General features: G+C 44.5%; 1 protein-coding gene across 1 annotated transcript in view; it reads right to left on the reverse strand.

Moving 5' to 3' along the window:
• Window positions 1-512: 512 nt before the first annotated feature.
• SHOC2 (SHOC2 leucine rich repeat scaffold protein) overlaps window positions 513-24,307 on the reverse strand; it is a 92,658-nt gene continuing 68,863 nt past the window's right edge. Inside the window, exons 6-10 of the mRNA XM_060241661.1 lie at window positions 24,109-24,297; window positions 10,064-10,186; window positions 6,679-6,816; window positions 6,108-6,225; window positions 513-5,350 (exon numbers count right to left, since the gene is read on the reverse strand). Coding sequence (XP_060097644.1) covers window positions 5,142-5,350; window positions 6,108-6,225; window positions 6,679-6,816; window positions 10,064-10,186; window positions 24,109-24,297 — 777 coding nt within the window. The 3' untranslated portion in view covers window positions 513-5,141. The remainder of the gene's footprint in view (window positions 5,351-6,107; window positions 6,226-6,678; window positions 6,817-10,063; window positions 10,187-24,108; window positions 24,298-24,307) is intronic.

Consider the following 24,307-nt stretch of genomic DNA (forward strand, 5'->3'; position numbering starts at 1 on the left):
ACAAAGAAAAGTCAGACTAATAAATACGTGAACTTATTTCAAACAACCTGGAATGGCACACTGCATGTAACCTCTAGAATACTTGGAAAGGTAAAGCAGTTTTCATATGCATTGTTGGAGTAAGCTACACTAACTCCAAGTGATGATACTCCCTCCCAGCAGCATATGATGTACAGAATGCAATTTGCACTAATGTCTATTTCAAGTTTTTAAACCAGTTTGCAGTAAAAGGTTTTCACTTTTTACGGTTTGCTTTCTTTCAGTCCAGTTATTGCCATGCAACTTTTGAAAGAAAAGTAAATATACACTAAACCTGATTGTATTATTAGGCTGGAGGGGTTTCTGCTTTTTCCAAAGAAGTACAAAATGATACTCCAGTTTTCAGTCCTCTGTGCTTCTCCACAAATTTATAACCAGAGTTAAGGCAGACTTTACTACTAGAAAATGCCCAAAAGACCCCATAGCAGCTCATTTACAAATATACTATTTATAATGAATACATTGATACAGAATGACTTATAAAAAAGCAAGGCAATCTTTTATAGACATAATCAACATTACAATAATTCAGAAATTACATTGTTCTGTAGACTGTTTACACGTTTTCATTTTCAATCACGAATTAGTGTGGTCTTCTATTTAACAGGCAGAATCCTGTACTGTTCTGCTTAAGACCCAAACATCAAAATAATAAACAGAATCTTCATATCTTTGTAGAATTAAAAAAGCCATCAATATTCTTTTTTCAGATATCATCATTATAATTGTCCTACATGTGCCTTTTAAAGTTGGTGTGTTGTGCAAATTACTGCCGAGTGTATACCTAATTAAAAGCAAGTTCTGACATGCTGATTAAAGATACAATGAAGTACAGTGTTGACTATACAAATACTTTGCTGTATTTTTAGCTCCTTGAATAATAGTCAGGAAGGCATTTTCTCCTTCGACATATTAGCACAAAATCATTCCAATGCCCAATTCAGAATGTTTTCAGGTTCAAAGATGATACTTGGAAATCTACCTGCATTTTCAATACTAAATCACTTTATTTCTCCGCCTTTCTTTTTTCACCTTTGCAGAACCATTTCAATGAGAGAGAATCTCTCAAGTTTTAACATTTGCAAAGATAAAAATTGTAAATTAAGTCTGAAACATCAAATACTAAATACCGCAAATTTGTTTTTAGCCAAAAATGAGTTTAACAGCATCCACCATGCAACCCACTTAATTCTTTTCTTTTCCTTCCCCCACCCTCTAGACCAAAATAAAGCATTTTAACTGCCTTTAATATTTTACAGTTAATAGTAGATGTACAATTTGTTTCAAAGTTATATAATCACTTAAGCCTTCCTTTATATTTCAGTGTAGCAAAATAATCTTTAAGAAGGGAGATCTGATTACTGTTATTTCCCCTAACTATGGAGGAGTTGAACAACAAAAGGACAGTTTCAGTGGTGCAACTGATTGTATGGCTCCACTTGGGTAAACTCTGCTCCACTTGCCATTTAACATCCTGTTAACTGCTTTACTACTAAAAGTAGAGGCATTATCTGGCAATGCGCAGAGCAGTCTCTGTTACCCTGTGGAATACTTCATGTCATTACAGTCATAGCCTTGTTAGATCTGAGCTGGCCCATTGTGTAGTGCAACTGTATGATATAGCATCTGGAAAAAAGTACAGAAGCAACACTACTGATGGTTGCTGCTGTGTTGAGGCACGGGATGTTCCATACATTGAGATGAAGAGGCTAGTTGAGCCTTTGTACTAGAAACTCATACTTCTGAGTCTATAAGGAAAAGTACATCAAGAGTGTTCCAGGCTTATTGATGGTTCATGCTGAACACTGAGCATTACATGGCCTTCCACCAAGACTCTTGAGAAAGATTTGGAAAGACTGTCAAATTCACTAACAAAAATGTAGACCTGAATTAGCAGAGCTAGTATTGTACAGTATACAAAAACAAGGAACATTCTGGATCTTAAAAATATATATCCCTCTCCAAGGTCTCTAAGCATATGCCCTTCTACTGTGATGATGTCTCAATATGATGCAAGTCCAGAACTTTTCCTCAGTTTCTGATTGGCCAGATTCCATTCTTAAGCCTCTATTTAATACATCCTGCCCTGATTTCCTGTCCTGATTTAGATGGACTAAATCTAACTGGTTAATATCTATAATTTTGCCAAAAATAGTAAAAAAAAAATCTGATTACAGAAGAACTGAATCATCACAAGTCTAAATGACTACCGCATTTTGTGAAAAATACTTTTGATTTTTTAAAATTAAGGGTGTAGCATCTCCTCATGCATTTTTCTTCACTCCCACTTTGCATTCTGTACTGATCATGGAACAAAACAGTTAATTCTAGTGGATTGTGGAGAATTTTTCATTACAAATTCAGTGTTCAACACAAGATTAGGTTTTTTACCTTTGTTTACACACAATGCTGAAGTATAACTGTTTCACTGGTTTTTTTAAAATCCAGTTATTTATAGTTCATTTTCAGAAATTGTATCAAAGAAACCCATTTCCAACATGCAGATGATTTTCAGAAGAATGAAAGTGTCAGTCATATAATCCTTGGCAAAATGAACAATCTTATTAACATATTTACAGACAGATCTAAGAGTTGCATAAATGCAGCCCAACTTCATCTAGTCAACAAGTCCATGGAGTGAAACAAGAAGCCAGCTTACTGGAAACATACTATCCATGTTTCAATTTTGTGAAAGGTTCCAAAAATGTTCCTCAAACGCTATCTTCAGCAATTTTCAGTACATGGCTAAACTCTGGCTTTAAAGCAATATACAGACAACTGACTTGCAAAACTATCCCCACCCAAAAATAAAAGTGCAACTGGGCAGCTCAGACACACATCTCTCACTTTAACAATTATGAATACAAAAATGACAGCTCATCCTGAACCAGTGGAACAATTTTACAGCTTCAGCATACGTGAACTTTTATGTTTCAACGACCACACAGGCATCTTCACATTTTCACATCTTAATGCTCGAATAGACTGGTTGTGCAAAGCTGAAACTGTACAATGTTATAAACAAATCTAAAATGAAGTAACTATTACCAGATTTGCTTTAAGAAAAGGTGGCAGAAATTAATATTCCTTTTATAAAATCCAGTGGCATATAGAGCAGTTTAAACTACCAACTTAAGTCCTTTAACAATTTTATATCTCTACCTGCCCTTATTTAAGAAATTCTTTCTTGCTAAAAAAAAATTTAAAAAAACCCAACCCAGTCAGAATGCATGTTAGAATTCTTCTCTGAGAAAGCAGACCAAAGTAGCTAGTTATGCTGAGCAAAATCTAAATTTTGAAACCAACAGTAGTTACATCTTAAATCTAAACTTAATTCCTAGCAAGTGTATTTAGTACTGCATCCTTAAGTATGCAGTCTTAACAATAAAAAAAAGATAAGCATGCTCAGTTATCTAAGGAGTGTGCCCATTAACTAACTTTTCTGTTAGAAATAAACATTGCAAAAATAAAACCCCTTTCAACAGGGGACAATATTTCTCTTGGTATGTGTGATTTGTTCAAAAGTTATAGTGCTCTCTCTTTAAAATTCCAATATTCCAGAAGCAAATCCAAAGTGAAGTGAACAGTTACGAAAAAGAAAAATATCTGGAATGTTACTACTACATGAACTTCCCAAATCAAAATGACACCACAAGGTAGTAGCAAGTGGCTATTCCATTGCAGCATCATTAGCCCTTTGTACAGCCATGATAATGACAGTAAACCAGAATGGGAACCACTTCACGGTTGTCTACAGAGCAATCACAATCTAAGTACAAATGAAAAAGTGTTCTTTTTAACAGATCATTCTTTAATACTGAGATTGATAGGATGAGGTTGAAAGAGAATAAATCATGGTACTGAACTGATTAACTTGAAGCAAGTGTCCCAACTGTAGGGCAAAGTGCATTTAGTTCAGCAGCAAAACAGCACAGCATGGAGATATTGTGCTTGGACGCAGATGCTCCATAATAATGGAAGGATGTACAAGGCAAGTCAAGATATAAAACCAGAATAACAATGTTAACCAACCATAAACGTAATATGCACTGCAGTTTTTCAAAGAGACACATTCATTATTTGTACAAGGACTAGGGGGAACCCTTACAATTGCTTGTTGTCATGAAACACAACACTACCATATTTATATCCTTGTCAATTTACTATTAGACCTCAAAAGAATGTGTAGTTCCTCAACAAATCAGTCCATTTCTTATCAAGAAATGTTGCTTGTCATAGACAAGACCATCATAAAAGAACTGGTCCAAATACGATATGCCTACAGCCAATAACTTGAGAAACTAAGATTTAAAATTAAGTCAAGCTTTTGTTGGACTGTGTCTTTTCCTACTTGCCAGCCATTTTTTTTTGCTATAAATCAGTCAATAAAAAGCCCTCAGCAGAAGCATATACATTCTAGATATGATTAAAGCAGAGCAAATCAAAAAAATCCATTGATTTACTCTAACTGTAAACAACATACAACACCATTTATTTCAAATCTTAAAATAAGTTAAAGGGATCTCCCCAACTAGAAGACAAATGACTCCAATGGGTTTTTGACATAATGTGTGGAGAGGGGAATGATAGAAGAAAGTTCATATTACTGAGCTCCATGATTTTCCCACATAAAGAGGGATCCATCTAAAAATGTTTGTCCCTTAAATTTATCAGCAAGGTTGGCAATCATCTCCAGTGAACTGGTATCTCCAGATTACCTAGACATCCATCAAATACAGCAAAGAAAACTTAGACAAGCATCTTACAAAGGAAAAAAAAATCTAAATGGCTATGCTTCCTCTATTAGCAGAAACACATAAATGTGGTCTTAATTTTGCCTGTTTTATATTATGTTTTATATATAATATAATATACAATATATATATATATATATATATATATATATATATATATATATTATATTATATATACACACATACACAATACCAATAATGCTCTTTGCATTTTGTACAGTGTATGGGACAACCCAATTTATCTAATCCTGGCACCGTGTGGCCTAGATAATAATAATAATAATAATATATACAAAATGACACCCTTAATACCATTTATCTTTTGTACACCTTCAGGATAGGTATCCATCAGACCATGGCACGATAAGGTCCCTGCATTTTGAGGAACTGGATGATAAAAGAAGGTCCTCCTGCAACAATCTGAGCTGGAAGGGTATTGAGTGGACAGTTCTCGATGCTCATTATAGACAGTTTACTGCAGAGGGCCAGTTCAAAAGGAAGGCTGTTCAGGTGAGGGTTGTCATTCAGATACAGTTCTTCCAGATTCTCCAGTGTACCTGCAAAAAAGCATTACCATAATTACTATAAAAATAAACACTCCCTTGGCTGAAGGTGATTTCTACAATTCAGAAAGAAGCTCTTACATATTTTTTTAATGAAAAATAATTCATTTTCCTTTTCAGAGCTTCCATGCAGGAGCCTTTAATTCATGATAATCATTTACTATTCAGAAGCTTTCAACGGCTGGTATGTAAAGGGGAAAAAATCAATATGAAATCTAGAGAGGACCAAACCACTTGTAACCTTTCCTTATCCATTCACACTCATCCAATATAGACTTAAAAAATTAAAACATTCTTTTTTAAAATCATATCCCAAGTACAACATCCTACTTCAAGAATCAGCATTATGCAAAGGATCTTCAGAAAGGGAAACCCTGGAATACGGTTACTCCTTTGGGTCGAACATCCACCTTTTGTTTTCCAAGTGATTTTTGCAACACTGCTGCTAGAAATAGTAACAGCAATGTGCTGAATACTTAAGACTGACTATGACATTACCTTTTCTTTGGTGTTCCTTTGATATTATTTCAAGAGTTTCCTTAAGTATATACCTTATATGGGAATGGAATACAATAATGGGCTTCCTATATAGAACCCCCCTTCCCCAATAATATGAGCAGGATGTCACTTGGACAGTTTACTTAATACTGCAAAATATCGCTACACATAAAATATATCTCCACTATGTCTGTGCCCAGTGAATCAAAACTATATATCACCCCAAGTACTGGTAAAACAAACTACATCTTACCAATTTCCTCAGGAAGTTGTGTAAGAAAGTTCTCCCCCAATCCAAGATGTGTCAGGTTGATGAGGTGTCCAATTCCTCTAGGAAGGGTGCTCAACTGGTTATTTGTTAGGATCAATCTCTGGTAGAGCAACAGAATATGTAAACATCAAACACCAGCTACCATCACAGAAGTTGGCCAAAAAAAGCAAAAAGTGGGCAGCATTACTCAAGTACCATACGAACTTTCCTCCCGCAATCATAGCTCATAGCTTGAGCATGATAATTATGCAGCAAATGCCAAGCATGAGATCAACAGAGAGACCCTCCTTCATGAAATACCCTCCCGCAATTACACCCAAAGGCACCATCCGGTTTTTGCATACTAAAGGGTAAGGATACCTGTCTGAGATTTTGCTCCTTAGATGGCAATACCACATTGTGATTTAATACTGTTATCGACCAATCAGTACTCTGATGCAATGACAGGGATTCAGTTTTCATATTTTACACACAGCTAACTTTGGCATGGATTTTAAAAGACTGTTTTGTAACAGCAAACATGGATTTTATAATCTGCACACAATTGTCTTACCTGTAGATCCCTAAGGTATGCTATTTCATTTGGCAAGGATTCCAGCTTGTTTTCCTCCAGATCCAGTTCTCTTAGTTTCCTCAGGTTCCCAATGCCATGTGGAAGATTCCTTAAAAGATTGTTTGATAAAATAAGAACCTAAAAAATAATAAAATGAAACTTTTTATAAACCAGCAGCTATCAACTACATCAGTAGTCATTAAAACTAGGTACTCTTCAATGAAAATATTCATATAATGATCAGTATCCAACTTTAATGTCACTGGGTCCCAACAAAAGACTACCATAAAGTACTATACAGCTTTAATTGAACAAGAAAGAAAACATACAAAAGCTTTCAGCTTTTAGGCAGCAATCTCTGAGAAATGTTATACATGCATTCTTAATGGCAGATACTTAGCTCAATAAGAAAGTAGTTTAGCAGGTATGGTGAAAAACCATTAAAATTCTCCCACTTTCAGTTTAAACAGGAAAAAAGTGACTTAAAAGTGTAACTATTTAAAGCAAGCCACAATCATAGCTCACAACCAACAAGAACCATAAACCGTACAACAAAACTACCTGTCCCCTTCCCCTGTAGCTCTGCACCTGCTGGACTGCTTCCCTGACAGTTTAAGGAACCCTACCCCCATATAGTGCTGGGCACATACAATGGGAATACGAAAGTTGGCAAAAATCACCCTATTTATCCAGAAATGTCCTTTTGATAAATGAAATCAGTCAGAAAACCACACTGCTATAACATTCCTGCATAGCTTCTGTGTTTTGCTAATCTTTTTCATATTCTTTAAGGTTCTATAGCTATTTTTTATTTCCTATTATTATTTACAGTTAAGAACAGTTCTATAAACCTGGAGCAGCCCCCAGTGGGCAAAAAAACCCATAAAGAAAAAAATGGTTAAATATTGTAAACAGCCTCCCGCCCCAAAAAACCAAACAAATAGAAAAACAACTGAGATCTCACAAAACTACATGAGATCATAGTTGGCACTGTGAATCTGAGTAGCAACCTCATCACAACAGGAGACTTTCAGCCTAGAAAGGCACTGGTGAGAAATGAGAGCAAAGTGAAAAGCAGCGAGGGGGGGCAGGGAAAGGGAGCAAAAAGTGGCATGGAGGGAAATGGGAATGGATGGGGTTTCTCTCCTCCATGAATTGTGCAGGGTCCTTGACTGCTTTATACTCTTTTATGTGGTCTAGGATACCTAAAAGAATTAATTCTGTTCACGTGAAGAGAAGGCAATCAATAGCCCTAAAGTGCAAGCATGTATACCAAGACTATTCCTCAGAAAAACACTCTCTTTTCTCCATGTGAAACTCATCAGCTAAAGGAGAATACTTGCAGACTCCCTATTTCCTACCCACACTACACGAAAAAGCTTTCCAAACGGCAACACAAATTCTCTTACACTTAGTTCTTTGAGTGTCTCATGTCACACTTCACAATATAAATAACATATATTCTACTCACCCCAGATCCAAAGGCTTTGGGTTAACTCCAAAGGTTCCATTCCACTGAGAGAAGAGACTTCTGGCAGTGGAACATGGGGGGGGGGGGTTATTCCCCTTCCTAGTGAAGACCTCCACTTTGCCCACTTACACTGTTCTCAAGGATTGTCTGTACCCAGCATACTCCTTTGTACCTTTGGAAGAACTTAATGGGCTGGAGTGGGAAGGAGGAAGGTGGAAAAATTCTGTTCTATCAGTGGAACTCTGGTAACACCACTTTGGTCCAGCACTTATGTATTTTAAATTATCACACCAACCACCAAGAAAAAAGCAAATTGCAATAGAGCACTGGCTCATATTAAAACCTTGTTATTTTGAATTCTGTAATTTTAGCCCCACAGTAATGTTTTGTTTATCAGAGATCTTCGCAGTTTGGCAGGCTATAAATAAAGAATAAATACATATATAAGTTGTAATGTTTATTCCACATACCCAGTCCCTTTTTTAAAGCAACGTCTTCTTCCTTTGTAACCCTCTTCTTCACTGTGGTATGTCATGCCTTAGCAGTTTTATATTTGCACTGCTTTCTAATTCTGCAATCCTAGTCCTATTGCATTGTTGCTTTGCATATTTTGTCATCAAAAGTCATTGAGTCAATGAAAAAGGCAGGCTATAAATGAAGTTAATCATGCATCTAATTCAGTGCTAAAGAGTATATGATCAATGATCTGCAAGAGAGAGCAAGGGCAGATAGAGGGAATTTCTCTACAAACCTGAAGGAAGTCCCAGGTTTGCAGAAAAATCTCAATTTATATCATCCATCCATCCATCCATCCATGCAGAGAGAGAGAGAGAGAAAGAGAGAATTTTAAAACCCCAAAGTAATAGAAACAATGCCAATAGCTTTAAGAAAAGAATGCCCACTGATCTCTCAATGGACATTCTGGCAATCACAGTAATTTTAATGAGATGCCCAAGCCTTGGTTTCCTTAAAGCAAAAAAGGTTTCCATAAAGCAAAACAGGGGGTGGGGTGGGGGGACTGGGATGGACCTAGAGGCCAAGTAACCCTAGGAAGGGCCCTGCCCCCCTCTCCTGTCATGTTCATAAATGGAAGAGGACTCTCTGGGAGCAGGTCTGCCAATAATTACCTGAGACTCATTTCTTACACAACTCAGCCCAGTCTGGTGTCAGCCACTGCACAACTCAGCCTAGCACTGGCCATGATGCAATTTGGCCAGACTTTTCACAGGGAGAGGCTGCCAGGGGAAGGGAAAAAGAGAAGGTGAAGACCGGGGGACAAAAAAGCTGGGTTGGCTGAGTAGGAAGGAATGAAGCAGGAAAAGGGGAGATGCTGTTAGGAAGGGAAAGAGGAAACAGTGGGGGAGGGGGATACAGGGGGAAATGAGACACCTTCTACAAAATGCCTTTCCTGCTCAGCCAGGGACTAGGTTGTGAAATGGTCGTCATCTGCATCTAATTGATATTATTGCCTTTATGTTTTAGCTAGCTGTTTTAGTACTTGTGTATTGGTTTTACCTTTCATATTACCAGCCCTGAGCCCATTTTGGAAAGGGAAACAGTGAGGGAGGGGGGTACGGAGGAAATTAGATGCCTACAAGACGCCTTCTCAGTCAAGGATGAAGTTGTGAAATGGTTGCCATCTGATGCTACCTGCCCTGAGCCCATTTTGGGAAGAGTGGGATATAAATATGGAATAGAATAAATAATGATAAGTCCTTGGATTTCCCCCACTAAAGCAAACAGCATCATGAACTACACAAATAAAGTGTTGTAGTAATCGTAGTTTGGTTTAACTCTTATTCTCACTGTTTCAATATATAGTTACTACTTACATTAGTTCTCTAAATGATTGCTTTAAAGTTGCGAAAGCTTCTTTGAAAAGTTTACTTAGCCTGCCTGTTGCATCCTACTCACCTCTAAAGAAACCAGTCCAGACACATCCTCTGGAATCTTGTTGAGTTGATTTGTAGCTAAATTAAGCTCGACCATGCTGGTCCATGTCCCAAAGTCCAAAGGAAGGGAGGTCAGCTGATTGTCCTAGGAGTCAATATAGAAAATGCTTTGAAGTATTAACAGTAACTTGAGCTTGAAACAAATTTAAGCATATATAAAGAACAAAAGCACTTTGGTTCTCACAAAGTAGAAAAGATAAGAATGGATATACTCATTAATGAACCAGGTTGTAAAATCAAATGTTACAAATCTAAAGATCTGAAATAGAAAAGAACATCTAGAGATATAAAATAACATTAACTAATAAATAAGAAAGGTTCACTGAACTTTCCCATGAGCAAAGATTTACAATGAAACAGCCCAAAGATGAACTAGTTTGGGCACATAAATCTGCAGAACATGTGCAATTATGTTCTAAAAGGGTGATCAGGTGCGTAGGTTTCTCTGCTTTATGTAATATTCCACCTGAAACTGCCATGTATCTAGCGAACAACTTTGATGGTCAGGTTCTTAGAAATGACATGTAAACAGAGATAGTGTGATGTAAAGCTCAACCAGTGAGGTCTCTACCCCAAACCTCCACCTGACAGACTTAACCTCCTGAATAAAATAAGTTCAGCACCCATGAGGGAAACAAAACATAAGAATGTAAGAGAAGCCATGTTGGATCAGGCCAATGGCCCATCCAGTCCAACACTCTGTATCACACAGTGGCAAAAAAAAAAAAGCTCAAATGCCATCTAGAGGTTCACCAGTGGGGCTAGAAGCCCTTCCACTGTGCCCCTCCCAAGCACTAGAATGCAGAGCATCACTGCCCCAGACAGAGAGTTCCAATAATAAGCTAAAACAAACAAACAACAACAAAACAGTGACTGATTTACTTCCAAGGAAGGGGGGAACAAGGTGGTTCAAAAAAGAGGACAGAAACTATTTACAGGTATAACACACAATTGATAATTTAGGGGGATACAGAAAGACAGGTTGCTTACCTGTAACTGTAGATCTTCGAGTGGTCATCTGTGCATTCACACTTGTGGGATGTACTGCGCCTGCGCTGGTCCCCAGTCGGTATCTGTAAGAAAGCCCGGGAAAGATTTCCGCGGACGGCGCCACTGGGCATGCGCCAGCGCCCCACTGCGCAGGCCCAACGGCGCCACCGCGGCAATCCCACCAGTTCCTTCTTGACCGCTGAAAGCCCCTAAGGAAGGGAGACCGTCAGCAGTGGGGAAGGAGGGTGGGTAGTGTGAATGCACAGATGACCACTCGAAGATCTACAGTTACAGGTAAGCAACCTGTCTATCTTCTTCGTGGTCTCTGTGCATCACACTTGTGGGAGATTAGCAAGCAAGTCATACCTGGAGGTGGGAAGACGGTCAACCGGAGATGACAGATTGTAGCACCGCAGTCCCCAACCGGGTCCTCTGCTGAGCATGCACGTCCAACGCGTAGTGCTTCATGAAAGCATGCGGGGACGACCAGGTAGCAGCTTTGCAGACATCAGCCAGAGGCACGCCCTTCAGGAACGCCACCGATGTCGCCATCGCTCGTGTGGAGTGGCCACGTACAGGTCCAGGCAGTGGCCTCTTTGCTAGGAGGTAGCAGAGCTTGATGGTCTCTGTCAACCATTTCGAGAATCTCTGTGAAGAAATCTTGTCACCCATTCTGGGTGCGGTGTAGGAAACGAATAACTGCTGTCCCTTACGGAAGGACTTGGATCGGCTTAGGTAGAAAAGCAGGGCACGCCGGACGTCTAGGGAGTGAAGCCGACGCTCCTCGTCCGAGGAGGGGCTAGGGAAGAAAGCGGGGAGCCACACTTCCAGGTTGAGGTGGAATTGGGAGGGCACCTTAGGAAGGAAGTTGATATCAGGGGCCAGGGAGACGCCCGACTCTCTAAAGGCTAGGTAGGGGTAGTCACAACGCATCGCCGTGAGTTCCCCCACCCGGCGTGCGGAGGTGATGGCCACTAGGAAGGCAGTCTTCCAGGACAGAAGCTGCAGGGAACATGAGGCCATGGGTTCGAAGGGCCGCCTGGTTAATCTGTCTAGGACTATTGACAAATCCCACAGTGGGGTGGGGGGTTTGGACGGTGGATGCAGTCTAAATAGCCCCTTCATGAACTTCTTGGACTGGGGATGGGCGAAAACGGAGTACCCAGCCACAGGTTCGTGAAAGGCAGAAATGGCTGCCAAGTAGACCTTAATGGAGGAAAACACCAAGCCCGCGTCTACTAGGGACAACAAGAAATCGAAGACTGCCGGCAGGCCAGCCTCCCTAGGTGCGACTGGCCGGCCAGCCATGAAGTCCGAGAACCTCTTCCACTTCCTGTCATAGGATGCCCTGGTGGAGGGCTTCCTGCTATTCAACAGGACCTCCTGGACCCTACCCGAGAACTCTAAGGGTCTATGCGCCACGCCGTCAGTTTCAGGTGTGGCACGTTGTGGTGTAGCACCCGCCCCCGTTGGGACGACAGGAGGTCTGGTTCCGCTGGAAAGTGGTAGAAGTTCCCCCCCGACATGGTCAGTAGGGAGGCGAACCAGTTCTGGCGGGGCCACCAGGGGGTCACCAGGATACAGCGTGGCCTCTCCCTCGCTAACTTGTTTATTACCCTGGTCAGCAGAGGGAGAGGAGGGAACAGATAGAGGAAGCGGCCCTCCCACGGGATGAGGAGCCCGTCCCCCAGGGATGCAGGGTCTGCACCCCCTCTGGAGCAAAACATAGGGCACTTCTTGTTGCCTGCCGTGGCGAAGGCATCCAGCTGTGGGTACCCCCAGAGCTGGAAAACTGGTTGTAGGAAACGCCACTGAAGTTCCCACTCGTGCGGGGAGGCCCCCCCCCTGCTCAGAGAGTCCGCTTGAATGTTGAGGACCCCTGGGAGGTGTGCGGCCTTCACGAAGACGTCGTGCTGGATGCATTCCGTCCACAATTCTATTGCCAACGCACAGAGGCGGCGGGACACTGTCCCGCCCTGCCTGTTGATGTACGCCAAAGCGGTGGTGTTGTCTGTGAGTAGTGCCACTGTCCTCCCTATCAACTTTGGGCGGAAGGAACGAAGGGCAAAGTGAACCGCTAGTAGCTCCAGATAGTTGATATGGTGCACAGCCAGCTTGGGAGGCCACTGGCCCCCCACACACAGGCCTTCCATGTGGGCGCCCCAGCCCCACTGGGAGGCATCGGTGGTGATGGTCACTGAGGGCGGTGGGAGGTGGAAGGGAGCTCCCTGGCAGATATTGTCTCTGGATCCCCACCACTGGAGCGATTGGAGCGTCATAAGGGGAATAGTGAACCTCTTTCGAGGTGAGTCTCTGTTCGGGCGAAACTGGCGAAGAAACCATAGCTGTAGGTCCCTCATCCTCAGTTTCGCGTAAAGAAGCACGCTTGTCGTTGCTGCCATCAGTCCCAGCATTCGCTGAAGTTGCTTTACTGTGCCCCAGCCTTGGTTCTGGAGTAACTGTACTGAGTTGGTGATGTCCTCTGCCCTTTGGGCGGGGAGGAAAGCTCGATGGAGGTTTGTGTCCAGCACTGCCCCTATGAACTGCACTGTCCTTGATGGAGTGAGATTTGACTTTTCTAGATTGACCTGCAGGCCCAGGGCATCGAGAAGGTGCAGTGTGGCTGTGATGTGGGTAGACAGACTTTCTCTTGAATTGGCTACCAGGAGCCAGTCGTCTATGTATGGGAAGACTATCACCCCCTGCAGCCGCAGGTAGGCGGCCACGACGCTCATCATCTTTGTAAACACCCTGGGTGCCGTGGAGAGGCCGAAGGGTAGGGCAGTGAACTGGAAGTGTTGTGAGCCTATTGCAAACCTGAGAAACTTTCTGAACTCTGGGTGGATGCTGATGTGAAAGTAAGCATCCTTGAGGTCTAGAGTGGCCATCCAGTCTCCTTGGTTGATGAGGGGCAGGATGGATTGCAGTGTGGACATCCTGAACTTTCGATACAGGATGAATTTGTTCAGATTCCGGAGGTCCATGATGGGCCTTAATCCCCCATCTCTCTTCGGGACTAGGAAGTAGCGGGAGTAGAAACCACCCGTCCTGGTTTCCGATGGTAATTTCTCTATGGCTTGTTTCTGTAGGAGGGTGTCCACCTCCGCCGGCAGAGGTGGGGATGGGGGGGTGGTGATCACCACTGACTGTGTTGGAATCTGAGCAAAGTCTATTTTGTAGCCCTCTTGGATGACAGAGAGGACCCACCTGTCTGAGGAGACCAGCTCCCAGGCAGGCAGGAAAGGGCGAAGGCGGATGGTGGGCTGGGTGGTGGCAACGACGCGTGGTGCAGGAAAGTCAAAGCCCCTGCTTGGCGGGGCGGGTGCCCTTCGGTTTGCCTGATGGCTGGGCACTGTAGCACCCTCTGTTGTTGCCCGAGTAGGCCTGCTTGTCGGGCTGTGGAGGGCGTGGTCGCCACTGTTGGTCCGAAGATGGCTTATGCGGAGTCTTTCTCGACCAGGACCTGCTCCACTGTCTGGCTCTGGGTTGTCTGGGAAGTGGCTGCACCCCAAGGCTCCTAGAGATCTTAAGGTTCTTATCTAGTTCCTGCAGTGCGGTGTCCGTGGTGGAACTAAAGAGTCCGTCCCCTTCAAATGGCAGGTCCTCGATAAGCGCCCTGGTGTCTTGTTGCAGGGCGGTCGATCTCAGCCAGGAGTGCCTGCGAATGGAGACAGCGGACATGATTGCCGCAGCTGAAACGTCCACTAGGTGCTTGGCTGCTGTTAGTTGCTGCTTTGCGACCTTCTGGCCCTCGTGCAGCAGTGCCTTGGCGGTGGTTTTCTTGTCATCCGGTAGGAAGGACAGGAGGGGGGACAGCTGCTCCCACATGGCGTATTGGTATCTGGCCATACAGGCCGTATAGTTCGATACCTTGGCGCCGAGGGACCCCGCCGAGTAGATCTTCCTCCCCATGGCGTCGAGTTTCTTCCCCTCCTTGTCAGGGGGGGTAGAGTGCACCTTACGTGACCTCGAGGAAGAGGAGACGATGGCTGAATTTGGTCTGGGATGCGTGAACAGAAATTCAGCCCCCGCCTCTTGGACCTTGTACATGTGGTCCAGTTTTCTTGAAGACACCGGTGCAGAGGATGGCTTCTTCCACGGATCCTTGAGCGCCTGGAGCATGACCTTTGTCATTGGGAGGGAGACGGCTGGAGAAGTGTCCTTCTGGACGATATCAAAAACACTATCGTCCACGGTTGGCTTGGGTTGAGAGATGGGGAGGGAGATGGTCGCTGCCATTCTTTTGACCATCTCCGCATAGGAGCGTAGGTCCTCAGAGGGCGAGACTGGGAGGTCCTCTGACGTGTTGGGGTCCGGTGAGGGCTCCCAGGTTCTCTCCTCGTCGCTTTCCGACCCCGACGGGGAGGACTCTCCTCGGCCCGAGCGCTCCGATAGGCGCGGTGATGGCTCCCTTCGCGGCGACCGGGTCGGTGTCGGTGTTCGGCGCGGAGGCTCCGTCGGTGTGACGCGTTTGTCCCGAGGAGTCGTGGCCGATCCTCGAGGATGCTTGGACCGATGCGATGTCCTGGAGAGCGAGGATAGCTCAGATTGATGCTCCCAGTCCGGGTGGTCGAGTGGCTGATGCCAATGATATTGGGGGCAGCAGGGATACGTCGACTGCCATCGATGGTGCTCCCAATGCGGCATCGATGGGTAGTGGCGTGGCTCGACCGAAGGCTCCCTTGGCCTCACGCGCTTGGGTGCCGCAGGCGTTGTCACGTCGACCGGTGGAAGAGACTCGACGTCCGATGCCGAGTCGAAGCTCCGCTGACGAGACGCCACCGATGGAGACCGACGGGTGAGGTCGATCTCCACGTCGTGTGTCGAGGACTGCAGCCGATGGTCGCTGGGTCCAGGCGTCGGGGAGGTACGACGTCGATGCGCGCTAGCCCGTGGAGTTGAAGGGCTGCGTGGTCGATGGCCGCTAGCCCGCGGAGTTGGAGGGCTGCGTGGTCGATGGCCGCTAGCCCTTGGTGTCGGAGGGCTGCGCTGCCTTCTCGCGCTAGCCCCTGGAGTAGCGGGGGTGCGGAGAGGAGAGGGGGGAACCCTTCTCACTGGGTCGGTGCCGATCGGTGCCGACACGTCGGGGGGAGGCGGAGGGGAGCGTGGCCGTTTCCGCTTCTCCTTGCTCTTCGCCTTCTTAGAGGATTCATGTCCCGAATCCTCCCGTCGTTTCTTCTGGGGCCTCTCGACCGACTCGTCGGTGGGCCGTTTCGCCGACTGCTGCTCCTTCTGCGGGACAACGTCGACCGGGGCTGCATCGGCCGATGGGGCCTTCGGGGTTTGGGCGGCAGCCATTTTCGGTACCGATGCCGAGGAAGACGCCGTTTGCTTCGGAGGGCGAAGTGCCGAGGCAGTTAGTGCGGCCGAGAGCCTAGCCGCTCTATTCTTTCTGGTCTGCTTCGAAAAGCGGAGGCAATGCGGGCAGGCTTCCACGCGGTGTCCTTCGCCGAGGCAGAGCAGACACAAAGAGTGGCCGTCGGGCGGGGCGATTTTCTTGCCGCAGGCCTGGCACCTCTTAAAAAATCCCCAGCGACTGTCCATAGACAGCGGTTGCTGGGAAAAATCCTCTCAGAATCCTCTGAGAGGAGGAAAAAACTAGGGGCGAGGGGGGGGAAGTCCCGGAGGACAAGAAACCCCACCGCGACACGCACCCGAACGAAAACGCACTTTTTTTTTTTTTTTTTTAAACTAACTAACTATGGAACTAACTAACTACTACACTACAGAAAACAATAAACAGGCTAATATTTACAGGAGGCTCGGGGAAAAAGGGGTAGAAAAAACCCAAAGCTCACCGACCGGGAACACGAGGAAACACAACTCTTCGCGCAGCGGTCAGAAAGGAACTGGTGGGATTGCCGCGGTGGCGCCGTTGGGCCTGCGCAGTGGGGCGCTGGCGCATGCCCAGTGGCGCCGTCCGCGGAAATCTTTCCCGGGCTTTCTTACAGATACCGACTGGGGACCAGCGCAGGCGCAGTACATCCCACAAGTGTGATGCACAGAGACCACGAAGAAGATAATTTAGGGGGATACAGAACAGTTGTCAACCAAAATTTGTTTTCTTGAGTGAACACTTGCCTTTTCTCAACCTCAGGATTCTCACAGTGTAAAATATGAGCTCAGAAACAACAAATTTTTCAATGGTTTGGCCTCAGAAATTGGGGTTTCAAGAAAGCTACAGTCACATCCTCATTCTAACCTACTTTATAAAAAAAAACAGGTTCTGAAACTTCTAAAGTTTCCTGTGACAGTTTCTCTCCAACTAAAACTCTGGAGAAACAAACCCTATCTCCACATTTTCACTAGTTTAGCCCACTTACAGACTAGGCAAACAGTGAGACAAAATCCCTCCAGTCTCTCTTTAACTGAAGGTTCAGACCTATCTGCCTGAGCTGACAGTATAACAGTTTTTTCTCTCTTATTCTTTTCTCCCATCTGGCTCCTCCAGTCCTTCCAGGGATCCTGATTGGCTGCTAGCTGCTCAGTTCTCACAGCAAAAAGGACTTAAAGAGGAGTGGTGTACTTCACAAAGGGTCTTTGCCTATCCATCATAACATTTCCATACAAGATCTGAGATCCATTGTGTATAGACTTAGTTTTTGTGGGTGGTTGGGATACATGGGCTGCAGGAATGCAGACCTCTTTCCTCCCAATTGCCCTTCTATTACTGGATTAATAGGCTTTACAAGCATTTCAACTGTAAACTGTGGTTGCTGGGAAAACTTGATCTCACCCTTGCCAAACCACTCAACTAAAATAATCTTATTTAACAACTGCCATGAACACTTACTGGACAGTTCCTGTAGCAGCAGCTAACTCCCTTCCAACAATTCCCCTCCCACCTGCACCTGTGGGGTTGGAGACTCCCTAAAGAATAAGTTGCTTCCTCATCCTGACATAAAAGTAAAGCATCCATTTGAAAGGAGAAAAAACAAAGCTTCCCTCCTCCTGAAAGCAATCCCTTGCCAATGTTTGTGTATTTAAAAGAAACATTTCTTTTGAAAGGTATATGTTACCATTTTCAATCACTAGAATTAATATCCCTTTTTCAAAATTAGAAACAAGCAACCCTAGTACAGTTCTCCTTAAAAATTTCCAGTTAAAATACCATGTCTGATAGCAGAGTGCTTTTGGGGAACCCTAATAAAATCTTAAACAAAATACTATTTTAAAGGAGTATAATTTGTAAGTGGTTAAAAAATATAGCCAGTATGTATACAAGGCCTACATTTTTGTGACATGCTCTCATATGCATAGAGTAAAATCAAATTAGAACACCATATTTTTCGAACCATTTGTGATCTGGACAAGAACAGACACCATCAATTCTTTATTAAAGAAAAACAGGCAGTGACTAGTTTTCATATTAACACAAAGTATTACTTAACTTTAAAGCAGAACCAGTTCTCTGTAATTGGAGATTCATCACCTGTTTTACAAACAGGACTCAGCCAAACTGGCAACATTTTGTAAAGCTGTTTCAGGCCACCACCAAATGAAAGGAAAAACAGTTTGCTTACCTATAACTGATGATCTTTGAGTGGTCTTCTGTGCATTCACACCTATGGGATCTATGGCTCCTGCGCTGGTTCTGATTGGTGCTATGTAGCTCCACTAGAGGGATTTTTGTGCCACTGCCTCTGAGCATGCCCAGGCGGGGCACAAGATCCTGCCAGTTCCTTCTGACCACTGCTCAACCCAAGATGAGACTGGAAGTGAGCTGACAGCAGAGGAGAGGAACAGCGGGTGATTTGAATGCACGGAAGACCACTTGAAGATCATCAGTTACAGGTAAGCAACCTGTTTATCTTCTTTGTGGTTTCTATGCATCACACCTATGGGAGAATAACAAGCTGTAGCCTACCTGCAGGAGGGAGCTGATGGTCACAGCACTGCAGTCTGTAAAACAGAGCATCCCCATGGCCATACAAAAAGACTCATGAACATCACAAGCATAGTGTCTGGTGAAAGTGTTCAGAGTTGCCCATGTCACTGCATTGCAGATGTCCAGCAGGGAAACTCCTTTGAGGAATGCCGTCAAAATAGCCAAGGCTCTGGTCAAGTGTGCTCGTAACCGAACAGACAAGGGAGTCTTTGTCAGCAAGTAGCACAGTTTGACGGACTCCACGATCCATTTTGATAGACAGATACTCTGTCGCCCTTGGAAGGACCCAAGTAGGTGATGAGAAAGCATTCAGAACAGCAAAACTCTTTGGTCCTCTGAAGGTAAAAGAATAAGGCCCTCTTAAAGCCCAGAGAGCAAAGGGCCCTTGCTTCCTGGTTCTGAGGAACTAGGAAGAAGGTGGGCAGTACAGACTCTGAATGGTGATAGAGGTCAAAGACTACTTTGGGGAAGAACTTAATGTCCAATGAGAATGCCACCCCTTGGTCATGGAATCAAAGAAAAGGAGGGTCTGAGCGGAGGGCAGTGAGTTCGCTAACTCTCCTAGCTGAAGTGATGGTGACAAGGAAGGTGGTCTTTCAGGACAGCAAATGTACAAGGCAGGTTGCCATTGGTTCAGATGATTTCCCAGTAAGACGGCACAGAACAAGATGCAGATCCCAAGCTGGGACAGGTGTCTTGGAGGGTGGGTGAAGATAGTGCTCAGGAAGCGTTTGGAGTCAGGATGAGAAAACACTGAAAAGCCCTCAATCTGCGAGTGATAAACTGAGATAGCCACCAGATAAACTCTGATGGATGAATGATTGAGGCCTTTGTCCACCAGGTGAAGGAGGTAAGAGAAAATCACTGGTTGCCTTGCAGTATTTGCTGTTTTCTTGGGTGACAAATACATCTAACTGAGGAGTGCCCCACCTGAAAACACTGAGTGAAGAGACTTCCAATTTAGTTCCCATTCATGCAGGAGGCACCCCCTCTGCTGTGGAGGTCTGCCTGGCTGTTCTATTCCCCTGGAAGATGAATGGCGATCAAGTAAATGCTTTGAGTTTGACACCAAAGCCAGAGTTCCATGGCTAAGGAGCAGAGACTTCTGGAGACTGTCCCTCCCTGCTGATTGATGTAGCTGATAGCAGTGGTATTGTCCATAAGGATGGAGACAGTCTTTCTGTGGAGAATTAGGAGGAATTATTGAAGTGCAAACCAAATGGGCAGAAGCGCCAAATAACTGATGTGACGGAACTGATGAGGATGATCCCATATGGCCCCAGTGGAGGGTCCACTGAGTGCCCCAGTCAAGGAGAGAAGCATCTGTAGTGACTATCTCAGAAGGGGGAGGTGTCCTGAATGATGCCTCTGTCAAGAGGTTGTCAAGATCTTCCCACCAAGTCAGTGACTGTAGAACGTCCTGAGGCAAGGTGAGAGTCAGAGATGGAGAGTGGAGAGTGAGGTGGAAGGACCTCAGGAACCAAAGCTGCAGCAGTCTCATCCTGAGTTTCGCCAAGGTGACAACAACCATGGTGGAAGCTATGGGGCCAAGAAGACATTGAATAGAGTGGGCAGTTGTTTTGCCTATTCTTTGGTGGAGACAATCATGGATACAATGGTCTGAGTGTTCTGATGAAGAAGATAAGCTTTGCAGATAATGGAGTCTAGTATAGCCCCTATTAACTGTACTTGTTGGTTCAGGACCAACCTGAACTTTTTCAGGTTGACATAGAGGCCCAGGCTGTGTAGTGTTTGAAGGGTTAGTCTGATGCGACAGAGAAGACTGTCTTGAGAGTCAGTAATTAACAACCAGTCATCTATAAGGGAAAAACCACTATCCCCTGCACTTGAAGGTAGGTGACTACTACTACCATGGTCTTGGTGAAGACGCTTGGAGTTGTGGATATCTCAAAGGGAAGTATATTTGTAGTGGTCATCACCCACTGTGAAACACAGGTATTGTCTGTGACAGTGCCTGATGATGAGGTGGAAGCAGGCATCTTGCTGATCAATTGCAGCCGTCCCCGCATCCCTGTTTACCAATGGGAGGATGTGGGCAAGAGTTGTCATCTGGAATGTCTTGTAAACAATATGCTCGTTCAATATGCCCCCATCCTTCTTTGGAACTGTAAAGTACTGGGAGTAAAAACCGAGACCCCTGGAAGAAAGAAGGAGTGGTTCGATGGCCTCTTTTGGGGAGAAGGGATTGAACTTTGTCCTGTAAGACCTTTGATCATGGAGTGGTGACTACTGTTGGAACTGATGGCATCTGTTCGCATCTGATCGCATATTCTTGGGCGATGATGGAAAGTACCCACTTGTCTGAGGTAATGATCACTCAAGAGTGGAAAAAGGGAGCCCAGGGTGAGATATTCTGTAGGACTGGTTGCTGAAAGTTGACCCTGTGTGAAGTCAAAGGTTCAGTTTGCCTGAACCTGAATGTTTGTCATTGGGTCCCTGCAGACTTAGACTTAAAGTTGTAAGGTTTGGTACTCTGGGTCTGAGAACAGTTACACCAGGATTGTTCTGGGGAGGAGTGACTCTGAGAGGACCTGCAGGACCATGGTCTGCTCTAGCACTTGCTCTTGAAGAACCTGGAAGACGAAGACACACTGAGGGTTCGGGATGCCTTGATACTTTTGTCCATGTCCTCTAGAAAAGTGTCAGTAGAGGCATGGAAGAGCCCAGTACCATCTAAGGGAAGATATTCAATGGTTGCCTTGATATCTTAGTTGAAACTGGTGGACTGCAACCAGTCTGAAAGTGATGGGGTCTGAAAGAACTGGTGTGAGCTGCTCCCAAAGTGCAAACTGTTAACAACCCAGACAGGCAAGGTAGTTTGCATTTTTAATCCCTAGGGCTGCTGATGAATAAAATTTTCTACCAAGGGCATCCATCTTCTTTCCCTCCTTGTCTGGGGTAGAATCAACCCTGGCGATCAATGGGTTGACAGATGTTGCAGCCAGATCGCCCTCACATCCATCTGGTAGAGGGGTAGAGTGTTTGCCTTCTGATGAAGATGTAACCACCACAGGATTGTGTTTTGGATGGGAGAAGAGGAACTCTGCATCCTTCTCTTGTATTTTATACATATAGTCTAAATGTTTAGATGACACTGCAGTGTAAGCTGGTTTGTCCCAGAGAACCTTAACTGCCCGGAGAATCACCTTTGTCAATGGTCACAGCTGTAGATACGTCTTTCTGTATGATGTCAAATATGAGATCATCTACTTCAGGCTGAGGTTGTTGCATTGAGAGCCCTAAGGTAGATGCCATCTTTTTATAACTTTTTATAATAATTTATATTTGTACTTATACTGTTATTGATTTTATTTGTTATTATGATATCATGATTCCGTATCATGTCCTGTAAGCCGCCCTGAGCCTGCCTCGGCAGGGAGGGCGGGGTATAAATAAAAATTTACTTCCTTACTTATCCTCTTGGTTAGATCACAGTACGATTTCAGGTCTTCTGATGGGGAGATCGGAGCATCTTCCATAACTGAAGTGGGTGGTGATGGATTCTTGAGAGAATGGTTGGAACCGTCATGGTCCAAATCATCATTGGAGCTGCGAGTGTCCTCGAAAGCTGAAGAGCGACTCAGCTAGAGGCTTCAGAGTAAATGCACGTTTAGTTGAGACAGGAGGTAATGAGGTTGCACATTTTTACTTGGATTGGGGAGGGGCTTACCTCATCCCAACTGACATCTGGCAATCTGTGGAAGGAGTACCAGTCCCAATCAGGGGGTCCCTAAGGACAGTCATGGGATCAGTGGATGGTATGGTCTATAGAGATAACTCAAATTGTTGGTCCCATGGAGCAGGATTCAGAGTAACAGCAAGAGAAGCACTCATCATCAAATTGGTCTCATAGTAAGGGTTAGGTGGAGGAGGACCAGCATCCCTCAGCGGCAGAGGAGGATGGCAACGTGGGTCCAGGTCCAATGGCCAGCATCAGGGGGAAGCCATCCTGCTTGCTGAAGCCAAGCCTGAAGAGTGATGCAACCGTTGCATTAGGTTGATTTGTTTGATGTCGGATCCATGAGGGGGAACTGATTGAGGTGCTTGAGATATTGCAGCTCTGACCAGGGAGTCCTCCCAACGCGGCGATGCTAATATTTTTGGGAAGTGTGAGCAATGAAGCCAATAGGGCAATTTGGAGATGAGCGGCCTGGTTTTTAGGTGTTTGCTTGCTGAACTTTAGGCAATGAATGCAAAGTGGTGGGCTTTGCCAAGACAAAGGAGGCACACAGAGTGTCCATCTGAAGGGGAGAATTTGCTGCTGCACCGAGAGCAACATCTGAAGAAACCTTACATAAGAAAGACTCCAAGTTTTTTTGGGAGGGGGGGTCAGGGCCTTCAAAGAGGCAAAACGAATCTCTCATTCTTCTCCCCTTTTTCCAAACGAAGAGCCAAATGAAGAAGCGGAGCAATGAGAAAAGGAAGAAAGAATGATAAAATCAAGAAAATAAGTTCATCGAACAGAGCACTGAGGATCTGAGTCCTGTTCATCTCATGGTCAGAAGAGAACTGGTGGGATCTTTGTGCCCCACCTCCCAAGCATGTGTGATGGAGTCCCTGGGCATGCTAAGAGGCAGGGACACAAAAATCCCTCTAGTGGAGCTACATAACACCAATCAGAACCAGCACAGGTGCCCTAGATCCCATAGGTGTGAATGCACAGAGACCACGAAGAAGATAGTTAGGGTCCAAACAAAATAACAATAAAATGAAGCCTAACATTACTGATATATTGTAATATTTTGGAGGCTGCCAAAATCTGTACTGTCCAACATCATTCACCACCTGAACTACAACAAAGCAAACCCTTATGCTTTGCAGACTGCCAACATTTGAAATTAAAAGAATTTCAGAACATTGTGAGGCAGTAGGCTGTCAATTTATCAATTTATCTCCTGATAGAAGCAAACACTTAAAAGAGTGTGTGCACTCCAAATAACTTTACATTAAGCACAAGGAATATGAAAAAGTACCAACAATGCAGACTGACTCCCTTAACTGTATAATTAATACTTGAGGGTATACTTGAGGTCAGCAGTTATTATTCATCTAAAAACTTTACCACTGGCAAAATAAGAAGCAGACTGGTTCCTAATAATACGACTCACCTTCATGTTCAGCTTGCTTAATACTTTTGCTCTAGAGAAAATTCCAAATGGGATTTTATTGATGCGGTTGTGCTCCATGTTGAGAGCATAGATGGTAGAAAATTGTGAGGGACCGCCAACTGGATATGACTGGAAACAGTTTCTTGCCAGAGTCAGACTAGTCAGATTGACAAGACTGGATAAGAGACCCTGAGGAAGG

This window comes from Heteronotia binoei, chromosome 6, assembly GCF_032191835.1.
Source record: "Heteronotia binoei isolate CCM8104 ecotype False Entrance Well chromosome 6, APGP_CSIRO_Hbin_v1, whole genome shotgun sequence".
Lineage (NCBI taxonomy): Eukaryota > Metazoa > Chordata > Lepidosauria > Squamata > Gekkonidae > Heteronotia > Heteronotia binoei.